General features: G+C 34.5%; 1 protein-coding gene across 1 annotated transcript in view; it reads right to left on the minus strand.

The window, feature by feature from the left end:
- The window catches only part of LOC118748146 (E3 ubiquitin-protein ligase hyd), a gene marked incomplete in the record, with an annotated part of 830,802 nt that overhangs the window by 583,531 nt on the left and 231,493 nt on the right, over positions 1 to 15,778 (minus strand). Inside the window, 2 exon segments of the mRNA XM_036482478.1 lie at positions 347 to 494; positions 558 to 3,926. Of these exon segments, the coding sequence (XP_036338371.1) occupies positions 347 to 494; positions 558 to 3,926 (3,517 nt within the window).

The following is a 15,778-nucleotide window of genomic DNA, read 5'->3' on the forward strand; positions in this document are numbered from 1 at the left end:
ACTTTTTTGTAGAAACAAAAACGCCATTAACGAAAGTACACTGTCCCCTTACTAACAGTTACTGTCCGGCGGGCCAATGTAAAAATCCACAAATTTTTTCTTCACTCTGTTTTGGAAGATCTAAGTGGAATCAAGCAGCTACCAGGCCAGCTACATTGTCACCAAATCAAATATTCTTACTAATTTCAATCACTTGATGTTTATAAATATTTCGAAGTTCTAAAACACTCGCTCTGGGTTTTTACACACATGACATTTTTATATATATTTTTTGACATTTGAATACCTAATATAAGCCTGACATTACAAGTAAAGATGAAAGCTTGTGATTTATTTTACGACTTACCCTCAATATTATCAATTGAAAAGTTCGATTGGATGTTATATCCAGAGGTAGGATTTAGGTTACCATCATGGTTTGATACTGGGTCAGTTAACGTTTCCGTTGTTGTCGATGGAGCAAGTGGTTCTACGCTAAATAAATCATCAGAACTCTAAAAAAAACGTAAAATTTAAATTCCCGTCTAAAAGAGGGATGCTATTTGAAAAACGCTTACGTCAAGACTTGTAGAGGACATCGTAAACGGTGCGGTTGGGCGAACAATACCAAGACGGACAGGAGAAATTAGAGACTCCGACACCTCACACAGTTCTTCAATGGAAATTTTATACAGAGACTGGAAAACTTTTACGCAACTTTGAATATGTTTGTGCGAACTCAAGTTTGATTTTCTACGCTCAGGATTAGGCATCTTCTCTAAGGTAAAAATTACAAAAACACGTACCACGGATCGCACAAATCTTCGGGTTACTAATTCTGCATCTTCTCTGCGACCTGGAGTAATACCATCATGCATTTCGCGAACTAGTGTCATTAAGAGAGTTTCCAGATGGTCTCCTCCACATTTCACAAATAAATTGTGTGTAAATTTGTCCAAAAGTGTAGAGCCTTGTTGACTTTGAAGATACATATTATAACCTTCAGTATTTGAAGCATCTATTGTGGCATTCGGGTGTGGATGGGATGAACTTTCAAATTTTTCAGCACCAGTCATAATCATAGCCCGGACCGCAGGCCAGTCAATTAATAATCGTTCAAGGGCTTTTCGCGCAAACTTTGGTGGCTCAAGATCATGTTCTGGCATATCCGCTTCAATATCAATGGAAGAAGATTTGCGAGAATTGCTATTAGTTCCACTGCTTCCCACGTTTCTTACTCGTGAATTTGCCCGATATTGCCTTTGTTCTACTGTCTGACGACCAACTGTTTGTATTAGAAATAACAAAATGGATTCTCCCTTTGAATTGAACCTTGTTACAAGATCAGTACACGATGCCAATTTGCATAACAGAGCAAAACGTTTATTTTGGTTTCCAGCAATAAGGGCTTTACATTTGCACTTCTCCCAGCAGTCACAATAAGCAGTAGGTGAGGTTCGCTTTAATTTGCAATCATGACCTTTGTGACAAACACGTGCACATTCTGTACAACAACACAACGACCCTGTTAGGCCACAAGTTTTACACTCATATATGTTCTGATTAATATGATCAGCTCCGGTCCATGTAAAAGAGCATGTATCATTGTAGCACATAACATACAAAGGAGACTGATCAGGAGGTGAGCCTGATGGGAATATCATTGAATTTTTAAGCAAAGAGTCTTTTTCTGATAAGTTTAAAATTGTATTGAGGAGTATTATACCAGCTTCATAGGCACGTGTGTATACTGATATCATAAATGGTGTTCGCCCCTGGGAATCCTTGGAACTCAGCATTTGATATAAATAAGGACGAAAGGTTGCAGATAAACACATTTGTTGTAAAATCAACAGTGCATGCTCTCGGCGCTGCATTGGTTCAAAAACATAATTTGGTGATGATACACTTGTGGATGCGTTGATGTGCGAAGGAGCTGAAAAACTTTTTGAAAGTTCATCTTCAGCTTCACCACTGGTAACATCATTTGCAACAGGATTTGAACTATTTCCCTCCACTGGCCATTGCGGAATATACATTTGCTCATCAACAGATCCGACACTATGCCCTGTACCATTTGGTTCAGGGTCTGTATTAATCAGACGATTCATCATTTCACGCAAACTAACAGATCGACTTTCGCGCGCAACATTTGAGCTTGATGCACCAGCACTAGCTGTAGGTGCACTGCTGTTTACATCCAAGTGTGTAGAAAGATTTGTGCAATTGGAGAAAATAGTATTAGCTAAAGGTGTTGATCTTCCAAGGGCAGAAAAAGATTTTTTTTCCTCAGGTTCTTTGTTTGATGTGGGTGCACACATGACTACGCACGCGTGGAAAACATTGCGTCCGCCATCACAACGCTCTTCAGCGATGGCAACAATTTCATTTCGTTCTTCTTTTTCCAAATGGCTAAGTAGAGCGAATGCGTTTTTAACGTCGCACCTCAAAATATGAGGCATAAGCTTTTGAGATTGAAAAAGCAATGCAGCCAAACATAGTTTAGACTTAACATTTCCCGCAGCCGATAATGGTATCATACCCATTGAGACATTTTTAACAGGTGGTAAATCAAGCCATTGGGGGTCCTTTATTGATCCTAAACAATCTTTAGCGATTGGGTAAAGTGTGCGATTCCCATCGCAAACTATAATATTGCTGTTGCTGTCGTTGCTATCATTACTGCATATAATGCTTATGTTATTAGGGCTGGCCCCTAAAAACGAAACGCTATCTGTAGGGAATTGACAACTTTGCTCCTGTTTACTATTATATAGATTATACAAACTGTAGAAAAGTTTACAAGCGGATTTTTTAATTACATGAATGCCCCGAACGTCAACTGCCATTGCTAATAATTGGTACCCATTTGGATCATGACAATTACTAATATTAACTTTTCTCGGAAGCTTTTGCAACCAATCCGGGCCGCGAGATGTCATGTTTGTTTTGTATATTTGAACATCTTCACGACGCAAAAGACGACACTGTTGCCAATCATCGTCTTTACCTTCACCGCCGCTGCCGCAAACAGAACCGGCGGTAGTATTTGTAGAAACTGGAAATCTAACCGCTACAAAATCTCCATCGACTTTTAAGACTTTTCCAACAGGCCCCACTTTGTCTTCTACAAAAACAACATCTCTTAGTTGCCAAAGTTCTTCATCTTTTTTATTTTCAATATCATCTTTGGCTGTCATTCTCTTTACGCGTTTATGTGAAGTCACGCTTCCGGTGTCACTACATGTACTAGAGGCTGGCGAAGGAGGTGGTGGCATATCAATGCGATCCGTGGTTTCCTTTGTAGAACTTATTGTTTTACTGCTCGATGGCTGCGTATTAGCAGCATTAGATGATAAAGAAGTTTTTATACATTCTTTTTCAGTGCTTACTAAACACGCGCTTAATTGTGATTTTTCTGTACAAGTTTGTGTTAAATTATTGATTATTTTAAATCGGCAAACATCACTTAGATCCCAAACTGAATTCTGCAACTGACCTATCTTTGGTATACCATTGGAACATGTAAATCCAATCGAACCTGCTTGATAAATGGGACATTTTTTCATTACCACTTGTGTTCCCACACTGATATCAGAGGTTACGGATTTAAATGGCTTTTTAGCCTTTGTACGGAATTTGTCCCAAAGATAACGGCGTTGATCAAAAGGTAAAACACCCCACCAATAAACATGGTTGTTTTCCGTTCTTACTGCAGTATATAAGGAGCAGACATGAATTGATGCTATGGGATCTACAGCGAATTCATTAAACATTATAGCAGAATGTTCAAATTTAGCTCCCAAGTATCCCAAATGATCGTCCATCCAAGATGCTACACGCCCGGACTCAGATACTACTGAACAGCGAATAAAATTTGCGGAAATTTGTTGTACTTTTTCCGTTATATTAAGAGATGAAGTTTTCGGGTGATACACATTTTCCATCTGAAAGTAGAATCAAATCGAAAATCTTAAGTTCCTTTATATTTGTATTTATTTCTATGCTCTACATACAAATAAAAAAAGAGATAGCGCTGGAGTCGAGTTATTTATAAAAATCGTATTTCGTTAGTATAGTACGGAAAGGGCGTAACTCGCATTTCCGCTACTTTACAGAAAGAAAAAACTTAATAAAATCTGAAACGCTAGGTATTTGAACAATTTTAACCCAGATAAGCTCTTTGTCCTTTTAAAAATCAAGCGCATGCCATTTAAAAAGTCGCAGCTAAGCGTGCGCTAAATATTGATACTCGTATGGGCGCTACAAGTAAATCTCGTGTTATGGGTGCAGAACCCAATAGCAGAGAAAGGTTTACTTTACAGCTGATTTCGTGCGATTGACCACGCAGCAAAGATCGCCAATATAAAAACGTGGGACACTCCAATTTCTAATACTTTAGGATTGTCCTCCTTAGACTTTTAGTTAGTTATGAAAATGATAATGCTGTAGAAAAAATTACATTGAAGCCATTATTGGCGTTCGAAAAGGTCGTGTTCCCTTAAAAGGACGATATCCCAAGGGAATTTAGTTAAGTTGCATGAAGTCTCTAAACTATAAATGGGCTGACGACGATATAGAATTGAACGAGGCCACTGTATTCGTCTCCAGTGGAGTTGTTTTTCAACTTTATCGACGACAAATTTGTTTGTTTGTCGAAAATATCAATCTTATTGCTTGCTAAGAAAAACAAAAATGCTGATATTGCTTCTTGACATTAAACCGGCAAAAGGTTGTAGTGTCAAATAAGAGGAAGAAGTAGTAAGGTTATTCACAGATATGCCTATTGTCATTTTAAAAGGCCACCATAAGTTAACTTGAAATTGTTTTTGATTTATTAAAAATAAGTATTTTTGGAGATAATAGCCCGAGAAAATATCTATTATTTAAAAAAATACAAATTCGGTTATATTCACACTAAAAAACCGACAAATTTTGTTTTATAAGCCTTTTTTCTTTGTTACTAATAGTTTTGCTACTTAGCACTTTTTGAGGTCAAATTTTTTGCAAAATTTAAAATATGACCTAAAACAAAGGTTATCCAACACAGAACGAAAAAAAAAACATATGGCTAATTGCACGGTAATCGATACCAAATGAAACGTAAATTAACTTAAGAATTTGAGTATTATTTCTAGTAATTAGGAGTACATAAAATTAACTTTCAAGACTGATAGCCCAAATTGCGAAATTTATCTCAACATCAGATATTTTTTTACTTTCAGTTGCACCATGATAAAAACATAGCAAGGTAGAACCGTTCTTTCAATTTGGCGGCCATGATTTTTTTTTAAGTTTGTCAGCCTTTTAAAATCATATAAAATCGAAAATAAAAAATTTAAATTGTTGTTGCAGAGATAGAAAATGAAAATGTGTGTGTGAGTTTGTGAGTAAATTTAAAAATTAATCCTGCAAACCAAAGTTCCCGAAATCTTAAGGAAATCGTTAGGAGTATCTCATTTCTGTAACGATTTTTTTACGAATTTTCAAAGAAAATTATATGAAGTGGTTGACACGAACTCGTAAAGAAATTTCTGTACGAAAAATAAAGAAAAATACCTGGACAAATTCTGAAAGATATTTTTCACATAGCACCATTATTTTCAGATTTTCTTCCGAAATTTCGTAAAAGAATGGAAGTGTGCGTAATTTTTTTCATTTTAGAAAATTCGGCAAAAAATCGAATTAAATCTTAACGAATTCTTTAAAATTTCTTTACAATGCAGAATACTCTGAAAACATGGTTTGCAGGGAAATGGCTTGGAAACGTCAAGATTTATTTATTTAACATTTATTTATAAAACATGTTAATAATTTTAAACGCTTCAATTTTTCTTTTGACTTATAAATCAATAAAACGAAGATTTTTCACATTTTCCACATTTAGTTCTTTTAGAACTTCGTCAACTGAAAAATATCTTTGTGAATATTCATAGATGCTTCTGAAGTAGGTTTTAGTCCTTTACAAGCATGAAAAGCTATTGAAATGCGCAAAAGTGCCAATATATGTACAGCGTGGCGACGAATAACTGTTACCCAGGTTTTTTTGAGAAATAAAAGGGTCCTTTAAAGATTTTGCGAAAAAAGTATTTTATTGATAATTTTCCACAGATTTTACTTTAGTTGGCTAATTTTCTCCATTTTGAGTCCCTTATACTCCCCCTTCTGTCCAACCTAAGGCCTCATACTCAAAAATTGAATAGACTCGGAACTGGTGACTAGGACGGTCATTCATTCGACCAACCTTATACAGTTTTTTTCTTTTTTGTACTTTTTTTATACAAAGCCTAAGAAAAAATGCACCTGAAAAAGGCTTGCGTGCCAAATGAACTTTTCTCTCAAAGTTTACACTGCTGGCAAATGTAAATAAGGATTAAAATTTAAAAACTAATTAATGCAACTAAAGTAAAATCTGTGGAAAATTATCAATAAAATACTTTTTTCGCAAAATCTTTAAAGGACCCTTTTATTTCTCAAAAAAACCTGGGTAACAGTTATTCGTCGCCACGCTGTACATACCTAAGATCTAAAAACATTCCCAAAAGACGTTGTATTTACTACTTGTAATGCTTCGAGAGCATTTCGAAAACGTTCGTCTGAAATTCGTTGTTTCCACATTTTTACCTCCACAAGAAAGTTTTGTTTCGAACAGTCGATTACTTTTTCATAGAACGAAAACCATGATTCAGTTATTTCGTTAAAATCGTATTTTGGAAACAAAACTCAAAACAACAAACAAAAACAAAAAACAAAAAATTATCTAAAACTGATTTATGGTTTAGGAACCGGCTTTTCAAATGAGCAATATATGTATCAAGGAAGGGAATGTAAAAAGCAATGACATAGTATGCCCCGGCATCGCCGGTTTTCACATTAAATCGATTCATTTGGCGACTGCTGTATCGCGATACTTTGATTTCCGTACCTTCTTTCTTCTTCTACGTGTTCGAAAAGTAAGTTAAAGTTTTTTCTGCATCTTGTCGCATTTCTTACACTTACAAATAACTTGAGCGGTATTTTCACTGTGAAAAATAACGAGTTTTTTGACAATCGGAAAAACATACAAGTTCGAAACTATCTTTAATACAATTTTTGATTTTGCTACTGGCGAAATTACAGAGCGCGGTAGATAATTCGAGTTTCGAATAATCGCAAGTTACAGAGAATCTGGACTATTAAACGGACAGGATAGCGACGAATAACTCTTACCCAGTTCTTTTTTTTAATAACAAGGTCCTCTATAGATTTTGCGTATTATGTTATTTATTTGTTAGTTTTCCACAAACTTTACTTTAATTTTATTAATTTAGATAAAAAAATCACTTGGCAACAAAAAAAGAATCGAAAACACAAACGCACATTAGTGATCACGAGTGCTTCTCGAATTTTGAGTACAAATTCTGCTTAAACTCTTAATAAACAATAAATCCAACTCGCGCCGGTGGTAAATGCAATTGAAGTGAAGTGAGAAAATAGACAAAAAATTTAAGTAGCAACAACGAGTATAATATATTGGTGTTACTTCCAAGTAGCAATCCTAAATATAATCAGCATTACAGAGTTGCCAAAGTTCAAAATTAAGTAAAGAACCTAAAGGATAATAGAAAATACCCCAAAACACCTAACTCCTGAAAAAATCCTATAAAACGCAACCCTCCTAAAGGGAGAGGGCAACAAAAGGTACAGCAACAACAACAACAAGCACTACAAATGTCAGAAAAACAACAAAACCACCAAGAATCCCAACAACTAAAATCTCTTCCGCCACACCAAAAAATCCAGCAAGACGATAAGCTACCACGAGCGCTAAATCTCCGACCGGCGCACAGTGGTCCAATCTGCTCTATTAGGGTAATTTAATTATTATATTAAGAACTAAGATAGATATCGGGATGAAATTTCGCACAAATTATGTCCGAATGACTAACAACTTCTGCTCATAAAATGGGAAAGATCGAATAGCGACCACGCCTACCAACCATATAATTAAAAAATCGAAAAATCTTTCGCCAATTTTTGGTACATTTTTTAAGCACTTGCGCACGGTTATAGATACCTGCATACCTAAAACTTTTTTAACTATTTGGGATCAATTAAAAATAGAAAGTCCGTTATGTATATACTGTATTGACGCCGGATCCGAATCAGCCACCTAATATATGTATAAAATAAAAGAAAACTGCTAAAGTCAGATCAAGCTTAACAACTTTTAGGGCCGTTTCCTCTTCTAACCTTTAGATTACCGGCCACTTTATCGTCTCGATATACGAGTTTTCGTTTTCTCATCAGCGCATTAATTTCTCGAATTGATAAATTGTTGCTCACCCGATGCAACCTCTAAAAATGAGTACCCAACTTTAAATTTTGGTTCGGTTTTGGTTCATGAGCCAGATACATATATTAGATATTTCAACCAATGTTTTGGTTTTTGCTAACAGTTGCTTTTGCTCTATATTTGCTTATGTTGCATTGTCAACCTTTGAAATTATATGACGAATGTAGTGAAGTTTCACTTTACGGAATAACAAATTTATTTTTACCGGTAAGATAAGAAAACCAAAACACTTTAAAGTGAGGACCAATTTATCTGCCCTGTTAGTAAAGGCAACTTTACTGCTAACATTAGAAAATGGCTTTCAGTAAGTAAACGATACTGATGCTTTGATAAATCTGTGTCGAATATACCGTCGGCACACAAAAAAAAATTAGTGTGATGTGCATTTGATCGGACCTACCTATGGTTATGTATTTCGACGCGCAGAATTCGAACTTAAAGTCAGTTTGGCCAATATACCTCCTAAATTACTTTATTTCTTTATTTCAAGTAAAAAATTAGTCAACAAAAACAAATTGTCTTACAGACTAATGCAGAGATGTAACAAAAATAATCTTAATAAATACACAAACTGTAATGGAAAAACATTAAGGATAAAAGATTTTAGAGCAATATGATAATGGATATCCTATGCAATGCTAACAACGTTACAAGAGAAATCAAATTACAAATCAGATCTATTACTATTACTTACTTATAGGCAATATTAAGGAGTGTAATGAAATCGTGCTTTGAGGAGGTAAAATCAATCTCAAAAGATTGATATATGGTATTGAGCTAGTGATGGGTGCATTCGCTGCATAAGTAGTTCTTATGAAGCCAATATTGAAAAAGTCAAAATTTCGAAGCGCTCTAGCAGGAATGTTAAAATAGATGTGCTCCAGAAGGGAGGGACAATCCACAACACCTCTAATGATATCAAAAACAAAGGACAAAGACGGAATAGATCTCCGAGATTGTAGGGATTTTAAATAAATAAGCAAGCACCTAGAGTAGTATGAGAGCATGGGGTCATGAAAACGAAGGGGACGTAGTGCGAAGCCAATGAAAACTTGTTGGACACGTCGAATTCGATTTATGTGACAAGCATGATAAGGTCTCCAAACAAAAGGAGCATATTTCAGTTTTGAACGAACAAAACACGTGTAGAGCAATTTACGAGTATAAGGACTTGTAAATTCCGTACTGTTGCACATTACAAATGCTAACATAGCATAAGATTTCGAAATTATATAATTAATATGATTAGTAAAAGTAAATTTTACATCGAAAATCACTCCCAAGTCCAAAGTTTTATTAACCAATCTCAGATGACAACTGGAGATAAAGTAGGAGGTCTGCATAGGAGCAAAACACTTAGCGAAAGTAATGTGGTAGCATTTCGCTAAATTTAAACACAACTGATTTTTAGTACAGAGAAGAGAGAACTTTTTCTATCTCAGCTTGGAACATTTGCGAATCGAATGAGTTTCTTACTATCGAATAGATTTTAAGGTCGTCAGCATAAAGTAAAAAACTAGCGTATGAAAAACAGCTTTGTATGTCATTGATACACAAGACAAATAGCAGAGGACCCAAAATACGACGCAATAAATGAATACGACTGTGAATTGTCAACTACAACCACACACCTTCGATTCGAGAGATAGGACTTTAGCCAAAGGAGGAATATGGAATGAAAGCCCAGGCACGCTAACTTCTTTATTAGTACTGAATGCGAAACTCTATCAAAGGCCTTGGAGAAGTCCGACCTGAACATCGACCTGAAAACCTTTCTGGAAAGCTGATAGGCAGTCTTCTGAGAAAACAGCCAAGTTTGTAACAGTAGATCTACCAGGGATGAAGCCATGCTGGTTAGGACAAATTAAGCTCTTAACCGCAAAAAACATCTTGTCTTTGACAATACATTCAAACAGCTTAGAGGTAGTCGACAGCTTGGAGATAGTTCTGTAATTACTCACATCATTTTTGTTTCCACTTTTAAAAATGGGTGTAACATACGCCACCTTCCAATCATCAATAAAATTGCCTGTAGATAATGATTTATTAAAGATAAACTTGGGAGGATAGGAAAGCGAAACGCATTTTTTAAACAGAACCACCGAAAGGCCATCAAAATCTGTTTGTGAAGAGATCTTAAGTTTAACGATACCTTTGGCAATTTCATCCGAGGGTAAAGAGATAGAGCCAAAGTCAACAGACGACTCCACGTTCCCCTTAAATTCAAAATCACTATCAGTCGGAGATATAAAATTCGATTTAAAAAAATCGGCGAAGAGGAAAGCCGCTTCGTTAGAAGAATTTGCATTTTTATCATTAAAAAATATAGCAGATGGAATGCTAGAGCAAGTCTTTTTAGATTTAATCAAACTCCAAAATGCTTTTGGATTTGACTTTATATTGGCTTCGTAATTAAGAATGTAAAAACTTTTCTAAACAATTACACTTTTTTGTTTATTCTTTGAATTGCAAAAGGGGAACTGATAGTTTGCTTTTTTTGAATTTACGAATGAATTTGTTCCTGAGGTTCTTTAATTTCTTTAAATTTTTGGTATGCCATGGTATTTTATATAGTCTCGTTGTATTCGGAGGAATATTAGTGAGAGCTATTTCAGCCACTTTGGATTTAAAGACATTAAAGCAACTAGAGACATCTAAACCAAAAAACAGCGTGTCCCAATCAATATTAGAAAATAAATTATTAATGATATCAAAATTACACAATTTATAATTAAAGGAGAGATTATGATTATCACAGGTAACTGAAGAGAACTCGTAAATAGTACTCAATTTTAAGAAAAAGGGGAACATGAAGAAGCTAGAAGAAGAAATAGAAGAGAATCATTCGTTAAGAGAATAGTTCATATTATTGCTTATAAATATAAGGTCTAAAATTATGTTAAGTTTATTTAAAATGTTATTTATCAGTTTGAGATCAATACTCAAAAAACTATTAACAAGATACGATTCATTCCTATAGTTTACATTATTGAATAGGAGTAGTATCATTATATGCTTGCGACCATTTAATGTTGCCTAAATTATAATCACCCAGGACAAGAAATTGGCTATCACTATTAGAATTAGAAACTACACTTTAAAACATTCGTATAAAATTAAGACTACAATATGAGTAAATTCATGTTTAAATTATTTTGGTGTCCACAAATGCATTTTTGCACCTACTTATGTGAAAAACAAAAATTTGTCTAATATTTAAAAAAAAAATGTAATATTTACTTTTAATATTTTTATTGAGCTTTTTACCACGATTGTTTATTAGGAAAAATTGAAAAAGCAACAAAGTCTAAGCGGTAGAAGTTATAGCACTATTTCGGAAATCACCACATCTCCTCATCAGACTTCTTTTTTCTAGACTTCAGCAGGGATCGAACCTGCGAATTCGATGTTCAAAGTCAGAAGCGTTAACCACTGAGCTATGTACATCCCGTAAATTTCTTGTTGCTAATTCATTTTTCCTTATTCAACCAACTACTATCACGTGCAGCTGATTTGCCGCTATTTAAACTCGACAGCGTGGTTGTTGTTGTCAATTCTATACATCCATTTGCTTATTTGCTTTTTTGTATAGTTTCAGGCAGGCTCTTCCTAAACTATGTATTTGTCAATGTTACTGTGGCTTGTTAACATTTTTTATTTTTAGTATTTTTATTGAGCTTTGTACCACGATTGTTTATTAGGAAAAATTGAAAACGCAACAAAGTCTAAGCGGTAGAAGTTATAGCACTATTTCGGAGATCACCACATCTCCTCATCAGACTTCTTTTTTCTAGACTTCAGCAGGGATCGAACCTGCGAATTCGATGTTCAAAGTCAGAAGCGTTAACCACTGAGCTATGTACATTAGGGTGTCCCAAAAAGAAAAATTTTTTTTGCTCACGCGTTTTTTGATAGATTTTAGGGTAAGGAAATTTTGAATTTTGTTTAAAAATTTTTTGGAAGTGGTTTAGAGGTCGCACAAATTGGTTTTTTTGTCAAAAAACGTGGTTCCCTGCCATATTTTAAAAATAATTTAAGATTTTGTCATTAAATAATTTTTTTTAGATCTTAAGTTAACAGTTCATAAGAAAAACGTCCAATCTTTCATTTTATGTTCAAAAACCGCCAGGTTTGTCAGCGATTTTTTCCATATGGCAGATTAAACTAAAATTTTTTAGATTTTTTTCAAAAACATTGACTTTAACGATTTATAACTTTTAAAATTTCTATTAAAGTTACAAAAACTAATGATGCAGTTTAAAAGATAAATAAATTCTAAACAATTTTCATAAAAAAATTGTTTAATTAGTCGTTACTAACCCAGAGTTATCTACATTTGTCGAATTCAATCCATTGAACCGAACATGATTTCAACTGTTTTTTTTATTATTTCTTTTGAGTTTCATTCACAATGCGAGCCTAAGCCTCATTCACAATGCGAGCTACAATTTAGGTTTTTTTTTATCACTTTCTTTCTCTTTCTCTTCTTTGTTTCTGATCTTTTTCTTTGCTATCTTTCAATCAACTGTTAAATAGAAAAATCAATCATCTGTTATTTCTACATTCGTTGGTACAAAAAACTGAAATAAACTTTCTGTGCTACAAAAATTAAAAAAATTTCAAACAATCGTGTCTTTTTCAAGAAATAAATAGTAAAACTGAAGTGTTATTGATCAGGAATATCGGTGCTATAGTGCAGTGAAAATATTTATGAATTTAAAGTCGAATTATGGCTATGTTAAAAACAAGAAATGTGTGGCTTGTGGGTAAAATTATTGATGCATTTGACTTGGCAAAACCGCTAACAAAAATTGAAGTAATGCGAAGATTTTTTTATTTGCATATGTTCAACAAATATACTATAACAGAAAGTGCTGAAATTGTAGCAAAAAATATTAAAGCATTGTGGAAAACAAATCAAGAGATCCGAAACATGTCTCGAAAAATCACAAAATTGCACTCGAAGTGGGTATGTCTTAAAAAAGCCAAATTTAGAAATAACAGCAGCCAGATTAAAAAAAGAAAGAATTTTCTGGACGACTTGAATTGTTTGTTCGAGAAAACACCTCCCGTAAAGTCTATGAGGCCAAAAAGAGATAAATTTAAGAACGTGCCAACTGAAAACATTTCCAGCGATGAAAGCGACGATTGTGCCGTTTCAGTTGAAGAAGAAGAACAAAAATCCAAATTGACCCTCCCATTTCTCAAACAGTACATCAGATTTGCGGAAGTCTTGACAGAAGCGGAATAAGTTGCCGTAAAGCTTCACTTATATTAAATTCCTGCTTAGACCCTGAACAATGTAGCACAAAAGTTACGTGCTCAAGGTCTTCGATATGGAGGGAACGAAAGAAACAGCGACGGGTTATAGCAAATTCAAATAAAAATTCTTTTGTTGGTTCAAATTTCATAACAGTGCATTGGGATGGAAAAGTTATGCCCGACTTAAAGAACAAAAAGAAAAAAGTTCACCGGCTGTCAATAAATGTCAGCGGAAATTCAGAAAGCAAGATTCTTGGAGTTGTAAAACTTCTATCGGAGAGGGGAGAAGATCAGGCAAATGCTGTTTTTGAAATGCTAAAATCATGGAATTTAACGGAAAATATTCAATTTATGTGTGCAGATACAACAAGCTCCATATCTGGCCGCCGAAATGGGGCATGGGTTTTACTTTGCCAAAAATTAAAAAAAGAACTAACATATTTAGCATGTCGGCATCATATGTTGGAACTTGTGGCTGGAGCAGCGTTCAAGGCACTTAATATTGAAGAACACGTAACATCACCAGAACCAAAAATATTCGTCACTCTTCAGCAAAGGTGGGACTACATTGACAAAGTACATTTTTCTTCCTGTATGGACCACCAAATTTGTAAAAAAATTATACCGGAAGTAGTTCGCGAAGACCTAATACTTTTCATCAAAGACCAACTCAAAAATATACAACCCAGAGAAGACTACAAAGAATTGCTTCAATTAAGCCTTATTTTTTTAGGTGATAAATCTGAGCCTCAGGCAACAATAAAAGCTCCAGGAGCGATCAATCGAGCTCGCTGGATGATGCAGCTTATTTACTCTTTAAAAATATGCATTTTTCAAGACCAGTTGCAGTCGTTTATAGACGATTCAAAAATTAATGCGTTGCTACAATTCAATTCTTTTATTTTAAGGGTTTATATAAAAAATTGGTATCTCTGTCAGTGCCCTAGGTATGCTCCCCTCAACGATCTTAATCTCTTAAAGCAATTGGATGACTACAAACGCTTTAATGACAGTGTTGCAAGCGCCGCATTAAAAACGTTTTTGCGGCATCAGTGGTACTTCTCGGAGAAATTGGCTGCCTTAGGATTTTTTAACGAACGTATAGACAGCAATACATTACGTTTAATGGTAAAAAATCTACTTCGTCCAACTATAGACAAGGAATCAGTAAAGGCCAATTTGAAAGAAGAATTGCTTAAAAATGCAGAAATTTACAAATTTATTTTTGAAGCTAGCCTTAACTTTTTTAAAGCCTGCGATATTTCGACAGCATTTTTACAACTAGATCCAGAAATATGGGAAACCATGGAAGAAACAAAATTCAAAAATTGTATGTGGTAAACGACGTCGCCGAACGCGGTGTGGCCTTGGCAAGCAGTTACGCAAATTTGACAACTTCTGAAACAGATTTTCAAAATTTATTGCATGGCATAGAGCAGCATCGAAAGAGCCGAAATAAATAACTTTTAAACAACTAAAGAATTGTGTTTTCTGTTTTCCTTGGTTATGATTTGTTGGGAGCCTAAAGGTTAGTAATATATTTTCATGCAATGGATTGAATTCGACAAATGTAGATAACTCTGGGTTAGTAACGACTAATTAAACATTTTTTTTATGAATAAGCAAATGGATGTATAGAATTGACAACAACAACCACGCTGTCGAGTTTAAATAGCGGCAAATCACCTGCACTTGATAGTAGTTGGTTGAATAAGGAAAAATGAATTAGTAACAAGAGTTTACGGGATGTACATAGCTCAGTACATAGAAAAAAGAAGTCTGATGAGATGTGGTGATCTCCGAAATAGTGCTATAACTTCTACCGCTTAGACTTTGTTGCTTTTCAGTTTTTCCTAATAAACAATCGTGATACAAAGCTCAATAAAAATATTAAAAATAAAAAATGTTAACAAGCCACAGTAACATTGTAATATTTACGTTTACAAGCAAAATGTTGAAATTTTATACACGAAGTGTCTAAAAGCACACATGATGTTTGATTTCACACTAAAATGTCTAAATTTGAAGCAGGAAGTGTCTAAAAGCACACATGGTGTTTTAGTTTATACACTTATATAATCGTTTGCTCTTGAAACAGCAGTAAACGTTCATTTGTTGTGAAATTGTCGCGTCAGTCGGTTTGGTGTGAGCAAAGTTTTAATTGTTGGTATTCTTCGGTGCAAAATTGGCGTAATAAATATA

Source organism: Rhagoletis pomonella, unplaced genomic scaffold (assembly GCF_013731165.1).
Source record: "Rhagoletis pomonella isolate Grant_MI unplaced genomic scaffold, Rhpom_1.0 Rhpom_scaffold_00001, whole genome shotgun sequence".
In the NCBI taxonomy this organism is placed as follows: Eukaryota; Metazoa; Arthropoda; class Insecta; order Diptera; family Tephritidae; genus Rhagoletis; species Rhagoletis pomonella.